The 27,716-nt window shown below is 45.6% G+C and overlaps 1 protein-coding gene across 2 annotated transcripts in view; it reads right to left on the reverse strand.

Moving 5' to 3' along the window:
* Positions 1–27,716, reverse strand: part of LOC135905556 (cell adhesion molecule Dscam1-like) — a 77,651-nt gene that overhangs the window by 23,309 nt on the left and 26,626 nt on the right. For both annotated transcript variants that reach the window (XM_070535535.1, XM_070535536.1), the window contains exons 7-10: positions 21,075–21,236; positions 14,874–15,164; positions 9,240–9,359; positions 6,046–6,222 (exon numbers count right to left, since the gene is read on the reverse strand). In XM_070535535.1, coding sequence (XP_070391636.1) covers positions 6,046–6,222; positions 9,240–9,359; positions 14,874–15,164; positions 21,075–21,236 — 750 coding nt within the window. The remainder of the gene's footprint in view (positions 1–6,045; positions 6,223–9,239; positions 9,360–14,873; positions 15,165–21,074; positions 21,237–27,716) is intronic.

The raw sequence follows: 27,716 nt of genomic DNA on the forward strand, positions 1-27,716 counted from the left end.
CGTCTGCTTGCTCTTCCTGCAGGCTAGAACTCTGACACTCTAGTGCTACGCTCTCATTGAGCTGGTCAGCTGGCAGGCTCTCCTCAACTGTTCTTTTGTCCCTCGGGCCTAGCTCGGATTCGGGTATTGAAGTTATCCCCTTTTCTGCTTCCACTGGAGGAGCTTGAGCATTTTCAGCCGAAAGCGCCGCGATCTAACGAGCTTGGCCTCGGGTCAATGCCTGTACTATGCCCTCTCCCAGTTTCAGCCCTCTGTCACGCAGTAACTGATTCGAACGATTCGAAAAGATGTAGGGATACTGCAGTGACAAAAATTTGGAAACTGCAGCCTCAGTCTCTAGCTCCCCGAATGGTCCACTGATTTTGACTTTGGCCATGGGCAGACACACGCTGTGTTCTTCTACAACCTGTTTTATCCATGCTACTTCTTCGGTGAAGTCATCTACCATCACGTAAGACGGATGGACAATGTCCAGCGTGGCGGCACTGTCTCTTAGCACTCGGCATGGTTTTCCATTAACTTGCAGGTCGTGGAGATATGGACTTAAAAGTTCCATATTCTCATCTTTTTCCTCCACGCAGGAAAAAACTACGCTAGACTTCTCGCAGTTTACAGCTATATGTCCCAGTTTGTGGCATTTGTAAGAGCGAATTGGTCTAACAGATTCGAATTTTCTTTTCTGTTCTTTTTGTGCGGTTTCTCCGTTAAGTTTCTCCTCGCTCTTTTCTACGGGCTTTCCCGCCATGTCTACAGGCTCGGATCGTCTAGTTTGCGCACCCTTTTTGAACGGAAATGGTTTCCGCGGTCCATTTCGACCGTCCCAGTTTCCCTCCTCGGCGTTCAACTTTCTACGGGTTGCGTACTCTTCGGCTAATTCAGCCGCCCTTTCCACAGTGTTTACATTACCTCTGTCTTGCACCCACAGTTTCACAGCTTGGGGGATGGTTTTGTAAAACTGCTCTAGACACATGCATTCAATGATCATGTCTCTGCTGTCGTACGCTTCCGCGCTTTTAAGCCACTCGACTAGGTTGGCCTTTAAGCTATATGCAAACTCCGGATAGCCCTCGCTATCTTTCTTGCCTGTGCTCCTGAACCTTTGCCGAAAAGCTTCGGCTGAAAGGCGGTATTTCTTCAGGAGACTAGCCTTAACTTTTGCATAATCATATGCATCCTGCACACTCAATCTGGCGATTACTTCCGCCGCCTCACCCGGCAACATAGACAGCAACCGCTGTGGCCATGTACTCGGACCGAAGTTCATCTTCTCGCAAGTCCTTTCAAGATTGCTTAGGAACAAGCCTATGTCGGTCCCGACCTCAAATGGCTTTAATAGCCTGTCCATGCGGTACGATTCTGCCTCACTTGATCGTCCCAGAGCGCCTTCACTTCCTTGAGACAACTCCAAACGTTTGCTTTCAGGTTCAAGTTGCATTTTTCTTAACTCGCGATCTTTATCGCGTTCCTCTCGCTCTCGTTTTTCTCTGTCCCGTTCTTCTCTTTCTCTTTCACGTTTCTCTCTCTTTTTGAGAAGTTCCATTCCCATTTCAATATCTTCCTCACTGGCCTGATTGGAAATTAGCTCCAATAATTCCGATTTGAGCATTTCCTTGCGTACATCTAGGCCCAGTTCCTCACCAACAATCAACAACTCGTCTCTCAGCAGTGTCCTTAACTCCATGACTGCTGCTTTACTGCCTTGATTCTGCTCTCTAAATCTAGCTAGGAAAACACCACCTAGCTAACACAAAACAATCTAGCTTCCCTACTGTTCTAAACAGAACAACCCCAAAACGAAGCCTAGAGAGTCAAAGCAAAAACCAAGCACTCACCGCAGATACAGCACCATGTCGCAAAGTCCATCTCACCGCTGTCAGCCAGTTGTCAGGATTGGGGGCTCAATCCCATCGTCCGTGGTCCTTTGCCAAGATTGGAGTACGGCATGAATTCGAAGGTAGCTGGCCCATGCCGTCGTCCAACTTATTTACGCTGAGATCGTTGATGAAGTGAAGAACTGTTTCTCATCGAGAACGAGGAAAAGGGTTTATTTACAGAAATTAAATCAGTCTAACATGACTGCTTGATGATGATGATGAAAACGTTTTATTTAAAGAAAAAAAAGGGAGAGGGGAGTTAGGAGAAGGGTGGCTGGATTCCTATTCCGGAATTCCGTTGGCTAAGGCCGCCGCCCTAGCTCTTTCCACGAGGGCTCGCTGGTCCTTGAGGGTTGAGCTGGACAGGGCTGCCTCCCATCCTTCCCACGTTGGCTGTTTTATACTTTCTAAGAGACTATTAGCCTGGCAGGCCCATACCATATGGTACAAATCTGCTTTCTGCCCGCAGAATTTACACTCGGCCGAAAAAGATTGTGGCTCAATAGCATGTAGCTTCACTGGGTTATTAAATGACAGGGTTTGTAACCTTCGTAAATGGCATTCTTCTGATTTGTCTAATCCCTTAACTGGGCCCGGGTATTTTCGTCGCGATAAGCGCAAGTGTTGTAATACGTCTGCATAAGTTATTAATGGCACTGGGAAGTCCGAGTCTTCGGGGAGGGAGGAGGAGGGACCCCGGGGGAGAAAAGCTCGGGCGGCAGCGTGTGCACGCTCGTTTCCCTCTACACCCTCATGACCTGGCACCCAGATCAGCTCTTTGCGCGAAGCGAAGACCCCAGATTGTTTGAGGATCCTGCAAGCTAGCGGTGCAATTCGGCCCCGCGTGTAATTTCTATAGGCAGTTTGCGAGTCTGTGATGATGTATTCTGAACTTGGATGCGAAGCCGCCATGGCGATCGCCGCATCTTCCAATTCTGCAATTTCCCCGTGCCGAACAGAAAGTGCATTGACCGTCTGCCCTTGATGCACCACCGATATTGTGGAGACTCTTCCCACCGAACCCGCAGCATGACTGCTTGAGAAAAAGTGTATCAGTCCAACATGACTGCATGAGAGAAGTGACTCAGTCTAACATGGCTGCTCAAGAGAAGTGTGTTCAGCTTTCGCACAACCACAGTTTTTATGCACTCGATCCGCCGGCCATACGAGGCGGCGACTGTTCGTTTACTCATCACCAACTCGCCGTTGCTCTGCAGATCAGTTTACAGACACAAAGGCACACACATTCCGATGCCCAAACGACGGCGTTGAAGGGGTGCCGTTCCGGGAAGTATCGGTGCCGATCGAGGGTCGCTCGTTGTTTTGCGTCACGCCGAAGCGTGAGAAGCACCAAAATACGTCGTTCCCGCGGCAGCTTGTCCATGCGTGTCAAATCAGGTTCACGTTGGGGAACTCCGAAACCATTGTTCACACACCGAACTCTTCCGTCACAATGTCGATGGGGCTGGAGGAAGGAAGCGGTTTTCAGCACAAAGGCCGCTTCTTCGAACGCCTCCTAGCTGCAGTGACGGAGAGGGTGCGGAATGCGCGTCTTGCCCCCCTTGTCGTAATCGGGTGGCAATCTTGCTTAGCAGCTCGCCATTCTTAACAACGTATGCACTGTTTCTTCTGTCTTTCTCTGTATGCACTGTGTGTAGACACGAAAATACAATATCATGAATGAGTACAGTTTGCGCCTCTCGACAGCGCCCATTTATCGCCTGTGTGTTTGTATTTATGTTCAGCTGTGTGACACAACGATGTCAATGCGATGGAAATGTGAAGCCAGAGAAATTCATACTTTTGGGCCCTTTTCCGTCAACTATAGCATTTGATATAGGCGGAAGCCAATTAGCGTTATTAGGTTGCCACTGTCATTCTTTATACTTGAATAAAGTTTGTGGCCTTTAAAATAAGCAAAATTGAGATGTAATATGAGAGAAATATTTTACCTGTTCTATTTTATAGCGCTTAAGCTAATATTTTACCGAATCAATAATTTAGTATTCTAGAAAGCGGCTACAACCTGCAGGAATATATGGTGATGGTGAGGATAGGTGTCTATTGGCTCAAGGATCAGATGACGAATACAAGGAAGCGTGGCCTTCAAATTTACAAACCTATTTCGCTGCGATGTCACAAACTGTAGCAGCTTCCCGTCGAGGCGAGTGACTTGTTTGATATCTACATAAATCCATCAAAAAATTTGCATGTAATACATGTTTAAGCCGCATAGGAGGTCGTGGAAAGCAAAGGTCTTGATGTCGTGTGAACCATGGCATCGCTTGCCGGATTGTGCTAGTAAAGAAGCTATAGAAGAACTGGAAATAAAATTCCGCACTTGTAGGGTAACTTTGGGTGAGTTTTTTTTTTCTTCAGTGTCTGACAAACGCCGACGATGTTAGAAGCGTGAAAATAATGCCGTTTTATGGCTTGCTTCCCTTAGCCGTAATAACATTTCATCACTAAACCACATCCCGGCAGAACACTTCCTTCTTCTCCAAGAAAAAAGTTCCGGGCCTCTATCACGATGGCTTTCTCGCTGAAAGCATTGTCGCAAGGTAAAGTAACACTCCAGTGACAGGCGTTTCAAGCAATGAGATGTTGCACTCTGCTTTCGCTCACGCTTTCTCTGAGCGCTGCCTTCAGCCTAGCACAGCACACTTCTCGGGATATATGAGAGTGCACCATAACCGTTCATCATTGTACCGCTTTCTGTGACATTTTCTTTTTCTTCCATTATCCCACTTTCAATTTTAACAGGAACCGCATGCTACGTTTTTCTGGCATGTTTACGGCGAGCGATGGTCCAGTATCCGCACGCCCCTTTCACACATTGCTATGAGAGTGCTGTTTTGGCCACGCAATTGGAATATACCAGAGGTCATTCAAGCTTAGTTAAGGCCACGTTACAATGGGGTGGGGCTTCGTTTGGCCCTAAATGTCGATTACTTTGGTTTCGCGAGCTTTCAATGCGTTTTTTTTGTTTGATTTTTAGAAGTATTTTATACACACACAATACCCTTTTGTTCTTCTTATTTTTTTCTTCTATTTTCTCGTCGCGGCGACTGTGAAGTGGGTGTCTCGCGGCGACATGTCTCACTTTAGTATGCTTGTCAAGTTTCCTTACGTCAAAATTATTTATGCGGGAAATAAATTTAGCTCTCGAATTTGTGAATATCTTATTCAGTGCAGTGAAATGTGTCTGGCTAGGGACTATTTTGTAGCCCTTGTCGCCCTTTCTGTTTACGTTTGTTCTTGGTGCCACGCGTTGTTTTCGATGTGCTCCGACTCTATCAGAGATGCATTGCCGAGAGTCTACCGGTGTTGCCAATAGGAAGAGTGAAAAGGAAAAGAACATAAATACTGAACCAATGCCGTACTTTGAAGAGCACTAGAATTCTGGGACGTTATAAACTATAAACGTTGGAATTCGCCTTACTAGCGTTTCCTTGGAAGCCACTTTTAGGACACTTTTGGACATATTTATAAACAAAAAATTCTAGCTGGGACTGAAAAAAAAAGTCATTAAGATTTGATTTTGTATCTTACAATCGCGAAACTAAAATGAGGAGAAAGCAACTAACAAATAAACAAGAGCAGATAACCAGTAAAAAACAACAACAAGAAACTGAAATGTGATCTTCTAAACATTTCGGGCTTTAGTTACGGATGACATCTAAACAACCACAAAGTATCTGCCATGTTTCCTGGCTTCTCTGATTCCAGTTCTTCACTGCCACTTTGCAAAGTCTCAAGTTTCTATCGACCCCGATAGAGTGCTCACCACGTAGCATTAAACGTATGCCGCTCGCACTCCTCACCAAAATTACTTCGAAAACATGTCTCATTAGGTTTCAGCTCTGGTCGACACGTTAGCTAATGAAGCGTTACGCTCTGCTTGTCCGTCGCACACGCATTTGGCGTATATCTGCCTGTTAAAGAAAACATAGGCAACAGATTATCAGGGGTAATAAGGAAAAGACCTCGGTGGCGCAACCCACCATCCCGTTTCAAAGGGGACGCTCACAGCATCCATAACATTCACTCATCCATACACACGGGGCTTGTGTGTTCTTGGCTAGCGCCCGAGTGCAGGTTGTAGCGGCACAGGCGCACGAGTGGAAGCGGCCGTAAACGCTTCGCTAATAGGATTCCTTATTACACCTACCGTGGATGTCCAGCTTGACCACGGTGGAGATGCCGGGTCCGACGCCGTTCAGCGCTTGGCACATGTAGTGGCCTGCGTCCGAACGGTCAGCCTTGCGAATGCTCAGCGAGCCGTTCTCCAGGATCTGCACGTTGGCGTTGCTGATGATCACCGAGAAGTCGCGGCCTCCCTCGGCACCTGGTGGCACGAGAGATAATTAAGTTTTGGGTTTCAACGTGCCGATACTACGATCTGATTATGAGGCACGACGCGTAGTGAGGGACTCCGGCATAATTTTGACCGCCTTTGCGGCGTTCCCTGACGTGCACTGAAACCTAACCACGTGATCGCTTTCGTATTCCGGCCCCACCGAGATGCGGCCGTTGTAGGCATGGTCTAACCCACGACGGTAAGGGTCGAAATCGACGCTAATAGGTGGAGGTGGCTGTGTACAGGCACCAAATTATACAGCTGCGTTAAAGACGTGCGTGATACGCAATGGGCCGTGCTGTGTGAAGTGCCAAAGGAACATAGCTGGTGTTATATATCGTTAACACAATTTTTAACTATTATCTGTGGCATACAGCACCATTCTGGTAGTTGAGCTGCATCGCTCGAAGATGTGGACGTTACTTGCACTGGAAATCAAAATACAAATCTGATATTTGAATATTTACCAAAATTTCTCTCAGCAACATTTAAACTAATTACTTTAGCTTACATTTTGCAATACAGAAGCCTACGCCATTGATTCCACAAGATACATCCACTAGAAAAAAAAGTATGGAACCAGCATCGGTTTGGAAGATAAGTGCTGTCAAAGTCGCGGTAAAAATGCACTGCTGTTGCACTTACCTTTTTTTTGACAGAACGTCTTATACATTGAAGCTCAGAAATTACTGGAACACCAATGCATTTCGTCGAAAGCTTTGGAAACGCATACCTCGAAACTGGTGTCGGCTCCAAAATTCCTTTTATGCGCATTAAACTTTAGAATTCGCCAGCTAGGATACGTAAATTGCATTATGTGGAGTAAAGTAATTAGTTCAAAAGAATTTGCGAATGTTTCTTAAATAGACAAATATCCATTGAAATTTCTCGTGCAACAATGTGTGCCTCTGAGAGCAATCTAGCTCAAGAAGAAAAATTATGCTGCGTGCCTCGGTTGACTGTACATATATTTGTAACCGCGTGCCCTTCGTTCTCGTCCTATGTCTTAGCGCTACTTAAATGTATGTCTCAATACCGTCACTCGAAGGCTTTCGGTTTTCCGGTCGCTACTTCGTTATGATTTTACAGCGCACACCGGCCTAGGATATATATATATATATATATATATATATATATATATATATATATATATATATATATATATATATATATATATATATATCTATATACATATATATATAGTCATATAATGAGAAGCCAACAAACACTGACACCAAGTACAACATAGGGGAAATTGCATGTGCTTAATAAATGAAATAAAGTAATGATAAATTAATGGAAATTAAAGTGGATGAAAAAACAACTTGCCGCAGGTGGGAACCGAACCCACAACCTTCGCATGTCGCGTGCGATGCTCTACCAATTGAGCTACCGCGGCGGCGTTTCCCCATCCACTTTCTTGGGTATTTATGTGTACTAGTAGAACCCTGGGAGTGTTAGCCAGCGCCCCCACTCACAGACCTAGGCGGCGGACGTGGAACGTCTTTTTTGCCGCAGGCGTCACGAGAACGTGATCTTTTCGGGTGAAGGCAACTGGTCAATAAACCCACATATGCTACCTGAAGGCATCAATGTTGCCGGATTCGAGACCCTCGTTATGTAATAAACGAGAAGAAAGGGGGTTAACCGAGGGACCCGATATTTATTAGTCATATAATGAGAAGCCAACAAACACTGACACCAAGTACAACATAGGGGAAATTGCATGTGCTTAATAAATGAAATAAAGTAATGATAAATTAATGGAAATTAAAGTGGATGAAAAAACAACTTGCCGCAGGTGGGAACCGAACCCACAACCTTCGCATGTCGCGTGCGATGCTCTACCAATTGAGCTACCGCGGCGGCGTTTCCCCATCCACTTTCTTGGGTATTTATGTGTACTAGTAGAACCCTGGGAGTGTTAGCCAGCGCCCCCACTCACAGACCTAGGCGGCGGACGTGGAACGTCTTTTTTGCCGCAGGCGTCACGAGAACGTGATCTTTTCGGGTGAAGGCAACTGGTTAACCCTGGCTAACACTCCCAGGGTTCTACTAGTACACATAAATACCCAAGAAAGTGGATGGGGAAACGCCGCCGCGGTAGCTCAATTGGTAGAGCATCGCACGCGACATGCGAAGGTTGTGGGTTCGGTTCCCACCTGCGGCAAGTTGTTTTTTCATCCACTTTAATTTCCATTAATTTATCATTACTTTATTTCATTTATTAAGCACATGCAATTTCCCCTATGTTGTACTTGGTGTCAGTGTTTGTTGGCTTCTCATTATATGACTAATAAATATCGGGTCCCTCGGTTAACCCCCTTTCTTCTCGTTTATTACATAACGAGGGTCTCGAATCCGGCAACATTGATGCCTTCAGGTAGCATATGTGGGTTTATTGACCAGTTGCCTTCACCCGAAAAGATCACGTTCTCGTGACGCCTGCGGCAAAAAAGACGTTCCACGTCCGCCGCCTAGGTCTGTGAGTGGGGGCGCTGGCTAACACTCCCAGGGTTCTACTAGTACACATAAATACCCAAGAAAGTGGATGGGGAAACGCCGCCGCGGTAGCTCAATTGGTAGAGCATCGCACGCGACATGCGAAGGTTGTGGGTTCGGTTCCCACCTGCGGCAAGTTGTTTTTTCATCCACTTTAATTTCCATTAATTTATCATTACTTTATTTCATTTATTAAGCACATGCAATTTCCCCTATGTTGTACTTGGTGTCAGTGTTTGTTGGCTTCTCATTATATGACTAATAAATATCGGGTCCCTCGGTTAACCCCCTTTCTTCTCGTTTATATATATATATATATATATATATATATATATATATATATATATATATATATATATATATATATATATATATATATATATATATTATTTGTACACATTCAAAAATAATCTTAAATATAACGAGCAAAAGCGAAAGACACCGCACGTATCTCGGATTAATCAGATCTTTTATTCATGCCTTGTGCGTCTTTCTGTACTCACGGTATTCTTTTTTCCACCGTATGACGGGCACAGGGAAACCGTCTGCCTGGCAGTCGAAGATCACTGGTTGGCCCATGATGGCCACCTTGTCCACTGGCTCCTGGCGCCACGTTGGTGGAACTAAGAAAACACCAAAGCGGTTACTTTCTCGAATTCCATGGGGAACAGCCATTGGTGGACAGTACATTCAGCTTGCGCTCATGTTTGTTGCGAAAAACGCGATAGCACGCCTATCGACTAACGAATCGGAGAAAAAAATGCTTATGGCAAGAAATAGCGCAAATAAAATACCGTTAGAGGAACGACATAAAGCCAACGTTTTTTACTATTGATAAATATTTTTTTTGCTTCTTTTTATATATATGGTTGAGAACTCTACCACATATTCGTTAATCCATTTCTATGTGTGCATAATGTAGTATGTATAACTTCTATTCACTCACCATTTCTGTGTTCATTTGCAAGTGACCAGAAATTTGGGATGGATATTTTACAATGTATATGTCAATGTTTTCTGCAAGCGCTAGCTTTCCTTGCGCAAAAAAAAATACTTATGTGCTCATTTCACTAAACCTATTCTCGCGTCAACTACAAAGTTCATTGATTCAAGTGTGCTGGCGCTAAGAATTGTGTTGATGTGTGTGACTACGTGTCTTATTAAGGCGAAAGCCTTAAGTGTCTATGTTGGCGGTGACGTTTGTGAAACTGCGCCGTGACGAAAATGGGTGACGCCGCAAAGAGCAAAAACACGTAAAAAAATACTCGTATTCACGTCACGCTTCTTGGGGAGGTTTCTGTAAGCAAAGTAAATTAACGGCTTCGAAAAGAAGGTTTGTTACATTTCTACCTGGGTGGCAATCGAACCCGGGCCTCCGGGTTACGAGACAAGCATGGTTCCCTGAAGCCACGGCTGCACCACAGTTCTGACTCACTAGAGGCGTGCATAGTGCATGCCTGCTTGCACGCGTCACGTCACAGCCATCTCGATTACTAGTGCTTGCATCATTGGGTGGTGAACGTGATGGGACGGAATGGGATAGGATGGGATGGGATGGTACTGGACGGGACAGTATGGGTCCAGAAAGGAATGGACGGCAATTGACGGGACGGGACGGGACGGAGGCGGAGGTGCCACGTCATGAGCGCATAAAATGAGCGTGTTGATGACGTTTCGAAGTCTACAAATGCTATAAGAGTTTCGCATTCCCACACGTAAGCAGTTCGAAATGTCTGCCGATGTCTTGCTCCTTTTCCATAATGTGACTTGTGGACATTACAAAACAACGCAATATAGATTTATTTCTCCGCGTGGTACAGCGTTACAAATCGCAAAGATTGAATGCTGGGCGAAAAGCTGTTTTCTGCCGCTTGACAGCCGCACTGCGCATCTCGGTAACACGTCCTTCACACAGATGCATTGCGCACCCGTAATGCGGAACAACCACAGCGACGGTTGTTTGAAGGCAGTGATTGAAGTGAGGTGAATTTGATTTGCTTTCATCTACCAGAACAAAAGCAGAGTAAAAAAAGTAGCAGTTTCGCCCGACAGGCCAAGCACCGATTGCGATAGGAAATTAGTGGACATATTTACGAAGTAAGGATAGTAGTTTTATTGGTCGCATAAATGTGTAAACTTTCGCTTACTAACTTAATTAGCAAGCCTGGTGTCAGCGCGCACAAGCCAACACAAACGCAACACGCTGTGAAAACGCCGGTGTGAGGAAGCGCGGCAGCAGAAGCGAGCGAAGTGACCTTCGTGCGGTCTATTGCTTCAATGCAAGAGTGGAGAGAACACAGTGCGCACGAAGGTATGACCCAACTGCGGATCCCTATCAAGATACGGCGCGCGTGCGCGCGCGCGGCCGTGTAAAGTACGCACTTGTTGGCGCAGTTGACCTCCTAAGTCAGAGCATTTACGCCACCCCACACTAATGAATGTACCAGTAAAGTGTTGAAATGTAGCAAAATGTCGCGAGCAGTCTAGAATATTTAGAATGAGATTCATGAATGTCAAGTAAAGTGCACCTGAGTTTCCCTTAAGACCACTAAAACTGTTGAAGCATTCTTACTCGAAAAGGCATCACTATCAAGAAAAAAAAGCTAAAAGTAATGGCCTTTGTTACGCGATACGACTGCCGGTTCTGAATAGATTGCAGACTGCCTTTAGGCAGACTTAAATCTTACGGTGAACGCGCAATCGCACAGTGTACTAAGAAGGATAATCACGGATCTATATATTTAACAAGCAGTTTAGGCTAAGGAATATTTCACGGTTTCATTGCACGTGTAATGTGTTTTATTTTACTCGGCTGCATCAATTGCTCTTGACTTGTCAATGACGCGTGAGTGGGTTTGGGAAAACTTTTATTGTATTGAGGTTTGTAGGCTCGACATTTTAAGCCGAATCGGACCGCTCCCACGTTGGCACTGTCAGGCGAAGCCCTTCAGCGACATAACAAAGAAAAGCAATGACTCTCGTTATGATGGAGGGTCAGCAGACGAAGCTCCGATGCGTAAAAACACGCAGCCCAAAGGCACGTGGACTCATCCAAAGGAACTGTTGATTGCTTGACGCTAACTGCACATAATAAATCCTTCACTCATTTTGCAATCTAGTGTCATATTATTGCGAAACAATACAAAGTAGTTTGGAGGATCTCGATAAAAAAAAAGAAAAGAAAATCGGGAGCTGACTGGCAGCTTACTAGCCTGGCTCTTGTATATACACGCAAAAGTGAACATAAAAATACGGATCGCGAGTATTTCACAGGAAGAAAAACAAGGAGGCACTCGAGAGACATTAGGAGAAGGAGAAATAAAAGAGCGCTAAGACGATCGCATTAAAATGCACACACTAGGAGCTTTTGAGCCCGCATAGCGGGTATGCATAGAATCCGAAGTGTCCAGCAGCATCGCCGGCGGCTGGGCCTGCTCCCTCACGCAAAAACGTCCGCGCCCGTAGCAATGTGATGAGCATAAAATGACCAGCAACACGAACCCACGGGCCGGCATAGAAACATTCGAAGACTCGAGCTCGGTTCGCAAACAACCAACAAGCTTTACGGCGCAGCCGACTTTGCAGTCGACCGTGTGGCCGTCTAGCCGCTGCATAATTGCTGAGGCTTTACACGCTCGCACGAGTGTGCGCTGGGCGGGAAGCAGACAGGACCATGCCACTTCGAGCCAACGTTCCTGCTTTACTTGCGTGCAGTGCATGTGCCACACGTTTCGCATTGGCAAACGGTTCCAAAAAAGTTATGTTCGGTTAGGAACTGAAAGAACGTCTGTTCGCTTTGGAGGCTACCTAGAAACTAAACATCACTGGAAATACCGACTATGCACTCTCTAAACACTACAATGTGCCTCAGGTGCAATGTTCTGCGAGAGCTAACCCGAAGGCTCATACATACATCATAACCTCAGAGCTTTGCGATGCGTCTATCTCCAACCGGACAACTGAACGACGTGGCAAGACTGTATTCGTAATCCATGCCTGTAGGTTAGAATGGTGTGAGAGAGCATAACTAAAGTTTGAACTTTAAATACTCAAAAATAGTGCTTGCCTGCCGTCTCCTGTATGCCGCACGACAAAAGATGACGTCAGGAGGCATGCTAACGCTCCCCTCAAATGCATGCCTCGCGGGCCACCCTACGGAACTGCCTGAACTGTTCGCATACATTGGACTGCTAGCAAGAAAATCGCGGCTTAAGTTTGCGCCTCGTCAGTTCTCGGCCATACGCACAAACAAGTGACAGCCGCTAGCAGGGGAATACGAGGTGCCTATCCGCGTAATGTCGTAATGCGGAACAATTATCGGCCAATAAAGAACAAACGAGAAAATGTCGTGTCCTCTACTACTGTCGGTACGGGGTTAACGAGTTCCTTTACTGACACACTCAAGGAAATCTAATCAAAAGTAGTTCACTGCGGTGCCTCAGTTGTGCATATGGAGCACTGACACGCAGACCAGCGTGTCAGTCTCTTGTAGTAATGGAGGCAGATATAAATGTCCGATGTTTGTTGTAAAAAAACACACGCACACAACGTCGGTCCGAATTTTGTAGTGCAAATCACAAAATTTTATTGAGTAACGCATAGACTCTTGGAACATAACGCGATCGGGAAGTAAGGTCGCTCAAAAATATTCGTACTAACGCCTAAGTTACTCTCGCTTGCTGCCTATTTGTCATTTTAGTTTCGGTACGCGGACACCACCGTGGATATGGAAGAAATGTTAATATTACCCCACGTGGCGCTACAATAACGAGCGAGAAGTGTTTACACTCTGTGAAAGCAGTCTTAGGAGCAGCTGTAGAAGAGATCTTTAGAAGTCGGTAATAACGGTAAGTCACAGAAGCATCCTTCCAAAGGTTCCCCTGCTCAACATTTATGTTTGAAGCCGTCCTTTTGCATTAGCCAATGCTGCGCGGTATTAAAGTTTCCACCACGCCACAAAACTAAAGCTCACTTTCAGATGCCGCGTCGACGGGCACGGATAAAGCATCACGAATAACAGCGGCGTGAGAGATACTAACTTTACGATTGCTGTGAAACGCAAGCATGGTCTCGCATTCGGAGGGCATCCCGGCGATGCCAACTCTCGTTAATAACACCTGGATGAGCAAGAAGAAGCATTCTGCCTGAAGTTCTTGCATTCTGAAACAGGCACGAAAAAAAGGGGGAAAGAAGAAGAGTAAGACCTGTGGCTGGTCTGTCAGAGGGCTGCAAGCGAATGTGTGACGCACTGACGTTAAGCATAGATAATGTGGCCTCGAAAGGGTACGACTAGAAAACACCCCGCGCCATTCATTTTAGTACCGACAACAATTCGTTATGTGTCTCGACTGAGACCACTGAGTTCCGAAGAGAACTAACTAGAAGTAAAGTCTAACTAGAAGAGCTTAAACTAGAAGTAAAGTCTGCGCATCGAGTAAAAACTTCCACCAAAATAATAAAAAACATTATTTAAAAAGTTTAACGTTAGTCCGAGTTATGAATTCACAATCGGGAGCGATAAAACCGACAGAACTGCGCGCGCTCCGATAGTCGAAATTCGTCTTGCTGCCGTTCCGCGGGTAACCTCATTTTTCCAGATAAAAAAGTTGAAATGAATTTGCTGGTCTCTCTTTCTCTCTATCCCTCCCTTCCACTCTGTTCCTCTTTTTATCCCCCTTAACCCTTACCCCCAGTGCGGGGTGGCCAATCTGAACTAACTCTGGTTAACCTCCCCGCCTTTCTATTCATCTGCATCCTTTTCTCTCTCTCCCTCTCGCTCTTGAAATGACTTATATGAAGAGCTCACTTCTATTTCGCTATTACTATGAGCCCACTGAAATTAAAAGTTTAGAAAGTTAGTTACTAGATCTTACTTAGTCAGCGGCTAATTCTCACAAGTTGCCTGTTTCACCGTCGTAGGCAGCATTGATGGCGTGTCTCCGACGGACCATCCTTTTGTTTCAGAACGCTATCTTTAAATATTACTTTAAGCCCTCATAAAAATACCTCGCATAATATACTGTAGAATGATATAACGTTCTTTTTTACAGTCCTCTCCCGGGACCGCAGAGACGGTTCTTTACACCTCGCATTAAAGATAGCGAATTCGCTATCGGCACATGCACTTTTGTACTCACCTTGAACAACCATGGGCGCGGTGTAATTTGCCGAGGCGGCAGGGTTGGACGCGACGCAGGTGTAGTTGCCCGAATGCAGCTGGCGCACCCCCGTGAACGAGAGGAAGGAGGTGTAATCGTTCGCGTCGGCAACGGACGCCCCCAGCTGCCGCTGCTGCTCGACCGGGATCCCGTCCTTCAGCCACTGAATGGTGATGGGCAGGTCACCGTCCGAGACGATGCAGGCGGCACCGGCACGCTTCCCCTCGATGAGGTCATCGGCGAAGCTGAACGGGTTCACCACAGGTGGCGCTGCGAGCGCGCGAGAAGTGTGTACCTCGGCGCTGAAGACTTTACCTCAAGCTATAGGCTACAGACGTTCGCAGTGACAGAATCACGAAGACGTGGCCCAGATAAATAAAAAAAATCAACAAAATAAAGAATAGAGGAGGCTTTAGCGATTACTTCAGTCCTGAACTGATTTTACCCTGCGACAGCAGCGTTCTCTTACTGTGAATAACACTGCCTAGTTTTTGCTTGTATAAGTCTTCCCCACTTAATAATTGAGCTCACTCACTACTGGGGAAAGCACAAGAGCCGAATGCAACCGGCAAGATGTCTCACATCGCAACATATACGCAACTAGTAGTGTCAATGCTCCATCGTAGGAGTAAGTTACCATGCCAACGGCCTACAATGACCAACTAATGATCCTCACACCCTACTGCTCACGAAAATAATACAGCTCGAACAGGCCACACTGTTTCGATTGCCGAAGACGGGTACCACTGCCACAATTACTTTGATGGGTCGCCTGGAAGTGCGAACGCGATTGCACTTGTATCTTGATCGCGAGACACAAACGATATAGACATTTAACGCGCTTTGTTGACTCGAATGGGGAAAGCCCAGCACCGTAGCGCTTTCACCAGTGCGAAGTAAAGGGGCGAGCACCAGATCATTTTCCCGCTCGGAGCTCGGAAAAGCGGCTTAGCCTCCGGAAAAGAGGCGGTCATTCGACCGTGCGTCTGACCATTACTGGACGCTGCGGCGTGTAACGACGTGTAGAAGTGCCGAGATGACAAATGGCTCGCGCTTCGACGGGGACGTCGCTGCTCTCCTGTGCCGCACTCTTTTTTTTTTCTTACTCTCCTTTTTATCGACTTTTTCGTAACAGCCATTCAGTGGCTTTGGGCGAGTGTTGGTCGATTTTGCCTTTATTGCTCGGATATGACTAAACAAGAAAATAAAGGAATTCAGAGGACCCATTGGCAGATGATTGGGAGAGTAGCTGACGCATTATCATTCCGTCGCCATGTAGCACGTCTGAAGTAATCCACAGGCTCTCCTTCGTCCTTGGTATCTCGCGCCTTGAAAAAAATTCAAAACTAGAGCCACACTGCCATGGCGCGCGTCATGTTCTCCTCATTGATCATACCGAAGCGTTCCCAGGGTGTCTACCAACCGGGAAAACCGGGAAAACCGGGAATTCTCAGGGAATTTGAACAGTCTGGAAAAACTCAGGGAAAACTCAGGGAATTTGTGCTTCTATCAGGGAAAATTAGCTGTAACTTTATTGAAAGGGAACAAAAGTCGTGTTAATGCTGGCTCCAGTAACAGAGGAATCGCAACGAATCGTCATTGACGCCGTGTCATCGGCACGATGTATTGTCAGAGTAGTTAACGACCGATTTTCTAGACGCCCGATTTTTCGGACATGCTCGATAGTTTGCACGGTTTTGCGGCACCACCACGTCCTCCATATAGTCAATGTATATTGCCCCGACTGCAGGTCTGAAATGGCATTATTCAAAGCCGCCACTGCCGCTATTTTGATCATCTCGCCGCTTCGAACCGGCACTCTCGCAAGCAAATCCGCAAATCCGTAACCACCACCGCGGCAACGTCAGGCCTAGCTGCTTCTATGTTCGCTATTAAGCTTCTTGCCGTGCGGTGCCGTGTTTTTCATTGAAAGAATTCGCCGCTATCACCAATGGCACCGACTCATTGAAAGAATTCGCCGCTATCACCAATGGCACCGACTCCGCCTTTGTAATCCTAGCGACTGGCTTTGAAGCTCGCAGAGCACAGCGCGTTGCGTAATGCCAGTCTGCGAAAGTTAGCTTGGCCTCGGTACACTATTGTTAGGCGGGGAAGCATAACAAGCGTGGGAAGGGGGTAATTGTCGCGGGACACAGTATACATTACTTAATTACACATGCGTGCACGTCGTCTTCTGTCACAGTACAAGCCCTAATATGCCTAAAAAGCGTACTGGCAGGCCTTCAGAGCTTTTTGAGACGTGCCTGTGGTAATTTTAGCCCTTAAAGGCAGTTAAAGACATGCATTAATTTTTTTCAGACTGCCCGTTTTTTTCAATTTCTTTTTTTGCGGCCCCTCGGAAGTCCAAGAAATCAAATGTTGACTGTACAACTGACCGAGAGGATGCTTCAGATGATCCATGTGGTGAAAGCGTGGTAGAAGGAGGATGAGAACAGAAAGGACCGACGCACTGAGGAATTAACGGGAAAGGAAGGGTGCCGCCACCTTTTTGAAGGAGCTTGAGCTAAAAAAACTAAGTGATGGCTGATGCTGAGACACAGGTGTCCCTCATTCAAACCAAAATAAATTGTTTACGCAGTGAAACCCAACACTGAGATGTTGTGTACGGGCTGAGAGTATGTCAGGACAGTTGAGGTTGACTTCCCAGCTGCTGAGAGAGAACCTTAGTTGTGACAAAGTTCAGGACCTCATACAGATGTGCTTGCTATCAGTTGATAGAAATAGCTGATATTAAAAAAAATATTTACTTATGTATGCATCTCCTTTTCATTCGTACTTGAAAATGTTCGACTCAATTTGGAATGGGCTTTACCATTTCTTTCGCTGTGCATTTTACTAACACCTTCCTTCTGTTTTCTTTTTGAATAAAATATATATTACTCCTTACTATTCAAACTGGATTAAGTCATTTTTTTGTTTCAGCATGCTTACTAGAGAGTGACAGCATCGGGCAACGTGGTGTCAGCCTGTCTTGACATAAAACAAAGATCTGACGCATTCAGGGAACTTCGCAAAGGTGCTCAGGGAAAACCTGGAAAACTCAGGGAATTTGGAAATGTCAACTTGGTAGACACCCTGGTTCCATTCCGGTATCGTTTCTGAAGCCTTTCGCACCTTCAACACCTTGAAGACCACATCAGTCAGCGTATCATCCGGAAACCGATAGTTTCACTAGACGTTTTCGTCAAGCTTTTTTCGGCATGGTATTGTTTTATATGTGGCTCAACCACACCAACCGGGATGCAATTTTACCTTTTGTAACGTTCCCCTAAAATACTGCCATCCATCGCACAATTAACTACAGCCTTTCTTCCCTCGTGTACGGCCACACTCCGTCTTCTATGTTGGACATCGCCTTCCCGTCGTCACCCGCCACTTTAGCCGCGTCGCGTGCCTTCCGAACGAATTGGCTTCCCGTGTCGCCCACCATATATACCGCGAAATCACTAGTGCCTGCACTGATGTCATTCAAGAAGGCAGGAAAGCTCGCGGTGATGCTACGCGTACCGTGGTTTCGTTTCACCCACGCGACGAGGTGCTACTGTGGGCATCCCTTCTCCCGCCGGACCTTTGCGAGTAATTTATTCGTCGCTATTTGGTTAAATACACCATACCGCAAATAACTTTTGCTGTAAAGTATGGCGTTGTTCCCGTGACCTGAGGTATAGACCACCGTTACCCTAGGTCATAAATTCTGCTTGTTTCTCATCTGAAGCCGCACAATGGCTGCTCCAACCCTTTTTAATGCGAAAGCGTTATATGCCCCATTCAGCGAAAATTCGTGGTAGTCGGTGTGACTAAAAGATGGTACCAGAAATGGCCGACGACGCAAAGAGTAAAAACACTCAAAAGAAATGCTCGGTGTTAAGTCTCAATTATGAGGGTGGCTGCTGCAAACAAAGCAAGTTGATGGATTTGAAAACAAAATTGCTTAAATTTCGGTGGGAATCGAACCCGGCACATAGAGGTGCAAGAAAGGCAGTGTTCAGTGCCATCATTCTACGAAACTATCATTTTATGTGCCCACTCCTGCCGAGGGCCTGACACTAAGTCTGGCACTAGGTACCCTATAAATTAAAAAAAAAAGAATGTTCTTCGAGAACGTGATAGGGCAAGTTAAAACGGCTGACGCGGTAGGCACAACTTGTAGGAAGACGTAACGGTGGCCGACGAGGCGTGCTGTCGTCCGTACGTTTACTCGAAGGGCGTAGGCGAGGCTAACGAGTGGAGCGCGGCAACCAACCAACGCTTCTTAGATAGCGCAATGCCGGTAAACGTCCGGTCGGTGACGTCATACTGCCTTGCACGACTGCCATAGAATCTAATGACGACGCTCCCTAGTAAGCCGTGCTGATTTTCACGTCACCGCTTTCGTCACACCTGACTGTGCAATAGCAACTTTGGCCCAACTAGCATGACGTCATGAAGCAGAGTACACAGGCCTGCTATCTAGGAGGCGCAGAATCAGCCCGGCCGTGAACGAGACAGGGTGTGAGACCGAGTTAGTTGGTATTCCTTGCTGAAGTCACTAGCGCAAGAGTGGACACGGGAGACTTTCCGTGTCCCGTGTCCACTCTTGCGCTAGTCACTTCAGCGTGAACGAGAGCGTAGTCTCTAATCCAGGCTATCGACTCGAGCCACGCGATACCTGTGGCGCGATGGTGGCCTATGATGATGCGTGGTGCTGACGATTATGCTACAGAAGGCAATGCCGACTTTGTACTAGTTGCAAGGAGTAAAAAAAATGCTTGCCCGTAAAGACGAAGCTTTACTTCAGGAGCTCCTCTCAAAACACGCTCGTGGCAAAGGAGACATTATTTGTCTCGGCATACACTGCACTGAATTTAATGAAATTTGCGACATTTAAATGAATATATAGTTTACCAACTTTATGGAGCAGCATTTATATCTAAGTAATCAGTCACTGAGGTAAGGTTGTAGAAAAACAATAAAAAATAAGAAAGTATAAAATTTAGAATCCTCCAAGCGCTGAATACAGAAAAACATCACAATTCTGTAATCTGCATCTATTGAGACAATTAAAGCGGGAAAAGTTATATCGTATGCTGCTAATTTGGGAATAAGTGTTTTGGAAAGCTCCCGCACAAACTGTTAGGATTTTACCCGAGTGTAGCGTCATGTATCGCATTTGTCCGCTTTAGATGCTGTAAGAGATGGAGCTTGCAAAACTGCTACAGATCTTTTTGGTGGAGAGTTACGGATATTTTGAACTTCTTGCTTGATCTTTTTAGGCAACTTACCAATTTGAGTGTAAAAAAAATAAATAAATGGGGGCCTTCTTAATTATCCTAAATAAATTTATTCAAATCGGTTAAGTGTTTGTCTGTTGGATCATTTATGCATTTCAAACATGAACTTGAGAACTCGGAGTTGGCTGCGAGTCAAATATACCTCTTAATGAAATACTCCCTATATCGTGTAGGCAGTATGTATAGAGTAGGCAGAATTCGTGCTTGTATAGGGATTTTGACAAGATCTGAAGTTCGCAGGCTAATTTGGTCATGGAGTGTTTAGCGCGGAAGTCGCAAAAATGCCCTTTCGAGTAAAGAAGCCGTTTGAAAATGGTCTGTATAACAGAATACGTAGTGTTATAGCATAGAAAACTCGCACATGCAGGCATGAGCGTGAGAAGGCAAAGGGCCTGGTGCGTTTTAAAACACAGAATGTATGTTTCTACTACATCGATTTCACAAAAGTGGGATATTTGTGTTTGTAACGCAGCATGAGCTTCCCAAGCTCGACTTTTCTTTAAGACATTTAAGTTACCATTCAAGCGTCCGCAGTGGGTCTCTATTTCTTTTTGACTAGATTTTGAACAAATTATGAACCTAAATATTTTACAACCACCATCGCTGGGAGTAGACCTTAGACCATAGCGACAAGAGAGAGAGAAAAAATGAAGGAGGGGAAGGAAAGATGGGCAGGTATACCGGACGCGCATCTGGTTCGCTACCCTTCTCGAGGGAGTGATGAAGGTGTTAAGGATGAAGAGGGAAACAAAAGAAAGGAGGGAGCACTTAGTATGCTCCTTCAATGCACGAAACAGAGCCGTATACACGCCAGCGATCTAATCGTGCGTGATTATAATACGGTTCCAGGGAAAGCTGTCAGGGGATAAGATACGCGGAATGTACTCACTCATGACGTGTACGGCGAGCTGTCCCTTCGCCGTGTTTCCCTGCGGGTCCCGCGCAATGCAAGAGTACCAGCCATCGTCCGCGCTTCGCTGCACGTCGGCCACAACAAGGCTGCCGTTGGGGAAGCTACGCTGGCGGTGGTTCTGCGGCAGCGAGCGGCCATCTGCAAAGCAAAGAGGCAACGTAAAGACTAACAATAATATTTGGTTCAAAACCGTCTACGCGAATAACAGACAAGAAAAGGAGGGAAGGTGCAGGCTGGCAATTGCATTCGGAAAGGGTACAGTGCTCGACTTACTATTCAGGAAGAAAGGGAGAGTAATTGGCGGTGTAAGTTAGGGAAAAAATAAATGAGGAAAAACAAAAACAATATGACAGCCTACGAAGACTCAAGCATAAAAATGATAAAAATTGAGTACGGCACCCGGACCCCCAACGCGTTAACGACCGAAGCAATGAAATTAAAGTGCATATAAATCACGCAAGTGAAAGAAAAATGATGGAATCCAACGTTTAGCTTCGAATTGAAATTTGTGCCCTGGATCAAACAGACGAGGTCGTATAGCGATGACAATCGTTGTGGTCGTTATTAAGAGCGTTCATAGACTTTTCTATTTCCACTGATTTACATTCAACATTGCAGGCTGAGGTAGTTATGCAATGTGGCCATGGAAGCACGCACTTGTACAGTCCTACGAAATTCGTCAAAGCTGATACCGGATTATAGGTGAGATCAGTAAAAGGCAAGTGTACTTCCATGTGTGCTCTGATATCGGCTTGGCGGCTTCTGTGAGCTGATGCATGTAATAAGCGATATCATGCTTCAATTTTTAGTGAGATGAGCCAGTTTTATGCAAATGTTCGCGTTCGTTGTTTCTTCAATAGCTATGCGTGCTCAATACAACCAGATATCATGCCCTCCGCGAATATTGTAGTACATTTTTCAACGAAGGCGAGTGACCCCAGCCTCTTTTGAATGCACGAAGACACGTGACATATAGCCTGCACGTTCGATCAATGTTCATGTGATTCAACAATCTTCGACTGATAGCTATTTTCACTTAATTTCTGCTTTCGTTTCAGGGGCACAAGTCCACCGAATAAACAGTTTCTGCACTTTCATAATCTACTCCTGCGTTCTTGCGGACAATGCTTCAGAATGGCTTTCGTTCGCATGCGCTGTTTTCCATTGGGTAGCCGCCTGCTCTCTAATAATATACCCGACGTCCCGCTCGAATATGGGATCTGCGTGTATACAAACGATTTTAACGTTAGAACTGTATTTATTTCTGTGTGTGTGTGTGTGTGTGTGTGTGTGTGTGTGCGTGTGCGTGTGCGTGTGCGTGTGTGTGTGTGTGTGTGTGTGTGTGTGTGTGTGTGTGTGTGTGTGTGTGTGTGTGTGTGTGTGTGTGTGTGTGTGAGAGGAGGGGCCATGGGTCTTAAGCATGCTTCCAGGGCTTATGGCGCACTCCAGTATGAGATTCTGCAGTGCGACATTGCGCCAAATGTTTAGAGGAATTTGACAAACACCTACAGAGGAAGAGATACGACCTACGCCCATTCCTATTGTGCCCGCACGGTAGCTCGTGGGAGCGATAAATTTGTATTTAGGTAATTAAGCGTCGCCTTTCCACTTCACAGCGCAGCGCTTGCGCGCCATTTACGGGTAAGCTAGGAGATTTGTGCCGGCTTCGAAAAAAATGTGGTTTGTTTCGAATGCAGTGTGACGCGAGCAGTTCCAGCCGAGGTAACTAATCTTCAATTTCCGGCGTGGCGCCGTGAAAAGTTTCCTGCTTCACGTCGTGGAACATAATAAGACTTTGGAGAGTCACTTTTTGAAAATTTCAACCTGAGATAAATTGTGGAAGTGGAACGCGAAGAGAGCGCCCCCCCCCCCCAACCCCCCTCCGGCAGCTGAATAATTCATGCCTTCTACGCGGAGTATAAGGAAACCGCGAAGGCTAACTTTATTTGTTGGAATATTGGCTTCGTTCCATATGTGTCCTGTGATTCCGACAAGAAAGAGTGATGAAGGCACGCAGTGAGGAACGATGAACAATTACTCAGTGTTGTGGACACCATATGCGCAGTTCTTTAGGTGCTTGTCAGTGAAGTCTTCGTCATCGCTTTCCTTTTTTGTTTTTAAATAAGTGCGGACTAGAAGCAAGCAACTTTTGACTACAGAGCAGCCTCGGGAGCATTCGCGCAATTCCGAGGGCTGGCCTGGCTTCGAAATTCAGCCTCTGCAAGCCAGAAATGTTCGGATTACTCCAGGAAAACACACAAGCAGCCGTTTTCGCGCAGCTACTGATTCACTGTTGTTTGTGAGCGTGTTTTTCGTGGACCTGTACTTGATGGGAATGTTATTGCAGTGTAAACTGTTGGTAATAGGTATTTTCTGAATGTTTGAAACTGTTTTTGACGCAAGACGATTAAAATTGTTTGGCGAATTTCTAAAAGTATGCACTGCGCCTGCAGCACGTTTTACGCCTAGAGAAATAAATTGCTGGGCTAACTTGAGTGCGTGTCATATCAACAAATTTTGCTATCGCTGCTCAAATAAATATCACACGTAAAAGACGAGGATTTACACTGAATATTTCTGAGCGATTACAAATGCAATGAGCGCAAAAAAGCAGAAGCATCGTAGTTTTACACATGCCTCTGTTCAAAAGTTGAGGTAACACTTCGGTGTAAGTATTTGTGTATAGTATCGTCAATTTCATTGCTAATATAATGGCAAAAAGACTATAACACTAGTGCATACGTCTGCTTCAGGGCAAATGGATAATGCTTTTCACAATGCTTTCTGGCGTACACTATGCGATGTACGGGTAGATAAAGTAAGCGCCCACAACATGAAATTCGTTTAGTCACTTGGGTTTTATCACCGACGAACAGGACACCGATACCTCTCTTCAACATAATCAGGTGCCTTAGTACCGGAGATAAATGCCTCACCTTTACGTACGCGTCACTAATGCACAGTTATAAAACAAAGCCTGCAGGGCTTAGGCAGCCCAACTCTTGAAGCGTCGCGGTCTGGTTGTCGAACAGATTAAATCCTAGTGACGGCAATGTAGAAAGCTTTCCATCAGCTGCTATTTCAACAGTGTGGAAGCTAGGACACCGAGTTTAAGGCAAAAGCTGAGGTCGGAACAACAAGAATACAGCCACGTTCATAGGCCTAAGCAGAGTCATATAAGGTCACCTTCTCTCTGATTCTGTTGAGTGGTGCTGCGTAGCGGAAGAAGAGGAACCGACCTGCGATGTTGTCACCCTCATGCGCGTACCGCCGATAAAATAGAACCTTCCGTTTCCCCAATTGGTTTGCCACTCGAAAAGCGTGCTCGAGGAAAATCAAAGAGTAAATTGTAGATCATCGGAAAGCTTATCTTCTTATTATTATTGCGATGGAGAATTGCGTTAAGGAATAACGCTTGCTGTGCATTATATGTAAGGCCTGTGTTGTGTACACGGGGTGATAATTTTTAACTTCTCCGCAATGTTTAAAAATAGCCTGTTATGGATAACATAATTGTTGTCTTTGAGCTGCATTATTCGAAGATGCGGACACAACTTGCGCTAGATATCGAAACGCGAATTCAACTAAATAAAAAATCACTGAATAACTTCTGAATAACTTTGTGACAGACATAGAAATGTACGAATTGCAGCCGGTGAGTTTGCAAGGCGTACCCACTTGGAATTAATTTCTAGAATAGGACCAGCCTCGAGATATGCGTCATTAAAATCACCTTATAAATTCACCGCTCTTATAGTTACTTTTTTTAACAAAACAATATTTCATGCTTTGAAGCACAAAAGTAACTGGAACGCCCATGTATTTTGTCCCACACTTTGAAAAATAGCATCTCGATACTGGCCTCATCCTAGAAGTTAATTTCAAGTGGATATGACATGCAAAGTCCTGGGCGTTAATTAGTCGAATAATTTATAGATTAAGTATTAATAATTATGAATGAAATAGTGATACCTTATTATTAATTACCTAGGTAAATATGAAGTTAGTTTGTGAGTTGCTGTTAATCAATTAAATATATGTTTCGTTTTCTCGTGCTAGTAATGTCCGCCTCTTCGAGTAATTCAGCTCAAGGACAGGAATTATCCTATCTGCCGCAAGCTATTTGTAAAACTTCCGGAAAATAAAAAAAATGAACAGCCCGTATATTCAAGCATTGCTGTGTGTCATCTGTTGTCATGTATGCAGCGATCATAGCTGGTCGGGGCACTGTAGCGTATGATAGGATGAAAGATTGCAAAAGGAGAGTGCCTTCAACGCACACCGCGTTGCCAAGTCTTTATTGTAGTATGCATAAAAATTTTTAAACAATAATGTTTACTCAGGCCAATGTACTGCAAATATTTTTGCGACTAGCACTTCGCACGAGACAAAAAAAATAAGAAAAATAAAACGAAATTTCGTGTATCGCCTTTTTCGACTCAACGGAAGTCGACAGCTGCCTCCCACACTATACTGTCGTTTTTATGGAACGCCTTCGGCGTGTGTGCCTCCTTGTGGCGTGTTTTTTCCCCTTTTTTTTAGCGTTTTCCTCTCTGTCATCTTTCTAACCCCTATCCCCCATCCCCAGTGTAGGGTAGCAAACCGGAGACTCATATCTGGTTAACCTCCCTGCCTTTCCTCTTCATTCTCGCCCTCTCTCTTATGAGTTCCGATTATAAGATACACGTAGACTATAAAACAGAGGATGGACTCGGAGAAAGAAAGAAAACGAGAGAAAGAGATTATGCCGAAAACAATTAAGGTTCAAATTTTGCCATGCAGCCTCGCTCCAATTTGTGCGATGCTAACCAGGCGAGAACGCATTAGCTGAGCGCCTAATTGACACCCGGCGAGCAAAGAAAAGCAAATGGCCGTATGTTTCCGTCTCCTTTGCCTTCCTGTAATCAAAGCTAAGCGACTCGAAACAGGCAGAGCCCGCGAGTCTCCTCATTAGTCAATAAAAGTCATCATACAGGGAAAGCGGCAATATATCACCACGGCAACGCAAACGAAGGCGCCCGTCGTGCCCTAATGACTCGCACGATCAACGCCGAAAGAAACTATAAGTATCTGCAAGACTCGACCAGTGCGCGTCATTACTGGCGCGAAGGAGCATGCGCGCAAGCTGCCAGTGAAATATCCTCTGAAATTCCGGCGCCTACAGAACGCGCCACTACTGAGAGCTCGAAGTTGCTGAGGTAAATGCGGTGCGCGTGCGTATACGTTGACAAAATAAAGACTAACTCTGTACATAGCGCAGTATTAAGCGCTGCCGCTGTTAGCTTTTAGTATTCGCAAAATGCATTTGAATAGGTGGGAATAGCACATAACAGTTATGCGAACAGCCCATAAGTTAACAGTTCATTTTGGCTAGATTTACGTATTCCACGGTCGCGCCTGTAGGCTAATTGACAATTTAGATTACTTCCAAGAACGTTCACACCGGCGGTGACAAAGCAAGCGCTAAAATGCGCGCCCATTTTCGGGAAGTGCGTGCATATTGGAGCTTGGCGCTCTTTGGCCACACTTGGCCCTTGTGCCACTAAACACTCCATATCATCATGATCATATTGGAGCTAGCTCTCTTGAACAGTTGAATGGCTTCGTGTTTTACAAGTTTATCGATAGATGCTCATGCGCATCCACCCGTACGTGTGCTGATGCGGTCAGAAGACATACTAACTAAGAAAAATAATGCATCAACAACGGGGATTGCCGAGGTCAAGATTGTTTGCATGATTTGCAAGCAGTGGTCTCCTCTGAAAGCATAATATGCTAGTACACTTCTATATATAGTATGTGTACTTCTCAGGATGGTGCAGAATGTTTGCAGCAACGCCTACCCGTCAGGTCGATCGCACAGCGCAAGACGTGCACGAATGGAACGCTTCCCAGCGTGTTTTCGAACGTGCAGGTTTGCTATAGTACTTCGTTAGCTATTACTGGAGCACGTGAAAGTTTCAGATATTTCTGCTGGTATCGCATTTGCATAGCGGAGGACAAATGTTGCAAACATCGCGGGAGCATGGCGTCTGCGTGCTTTGTAGCGGACCCTAGAATGGAGTTCGAATTGCCAGCTTCCGTCACTGTGTCTAGTCAACTGCAGCGGCTCCGCAGGGAAACACAAGACCGCCAACCACAAGTGGCGTTCCGTCAAAAAGTGTCAGAAATACTTCCACTCTCATCTTATTATATCCGACATATGCAATCTGAGCCGATGATATGGATCTCGGAAGCGAAGGTCCTTGGGGGACCTTGGCCGCAGACCTCTAGGACGCACACAAGGCCACTAAAGCGCTAATGGACTTCTTGAAGACAACCAGACCAGGCGAGCGCCTGTGAGTGAACGTTCATTAGGAGTTAACGTCTACGTGAGTGAACATTTATCTGCAGGTGCCCGCACAATGACTCCCACACTCCTTCTCTCTTTTTCTCCGTCTCTCTTTATTCCTTGCTATGTTTATTTTACTTTTACCCACGTCTACGGGAGCCAACCGGGCGAAACCTTGGTTAATCTCCCTGCCTTTCCTTCTTGTCTTTCTCTCTATCTGTCTTGAGTAACTGTCGTCGGTGATCGCCTGCCGTCACGTCTCTTTATAAGCTGATGGCTATCATAAG

Source organism: Dermacentor albipictus, chromosome 3, assembly GCF_038994185.2.
Source record: "Dermacentor albipictus isolate Rhodes 1998 colony chromosome 3, USDA_Dalb.pri_finalv2, whole genome shotgun sequence".
Taxonomy (NCBI): Eukaryota; Metazoa; Arthropoda; class Arachnida; order Ixodida; family Ixodidae; genus Dermacentor; species Dermacentor albipictus.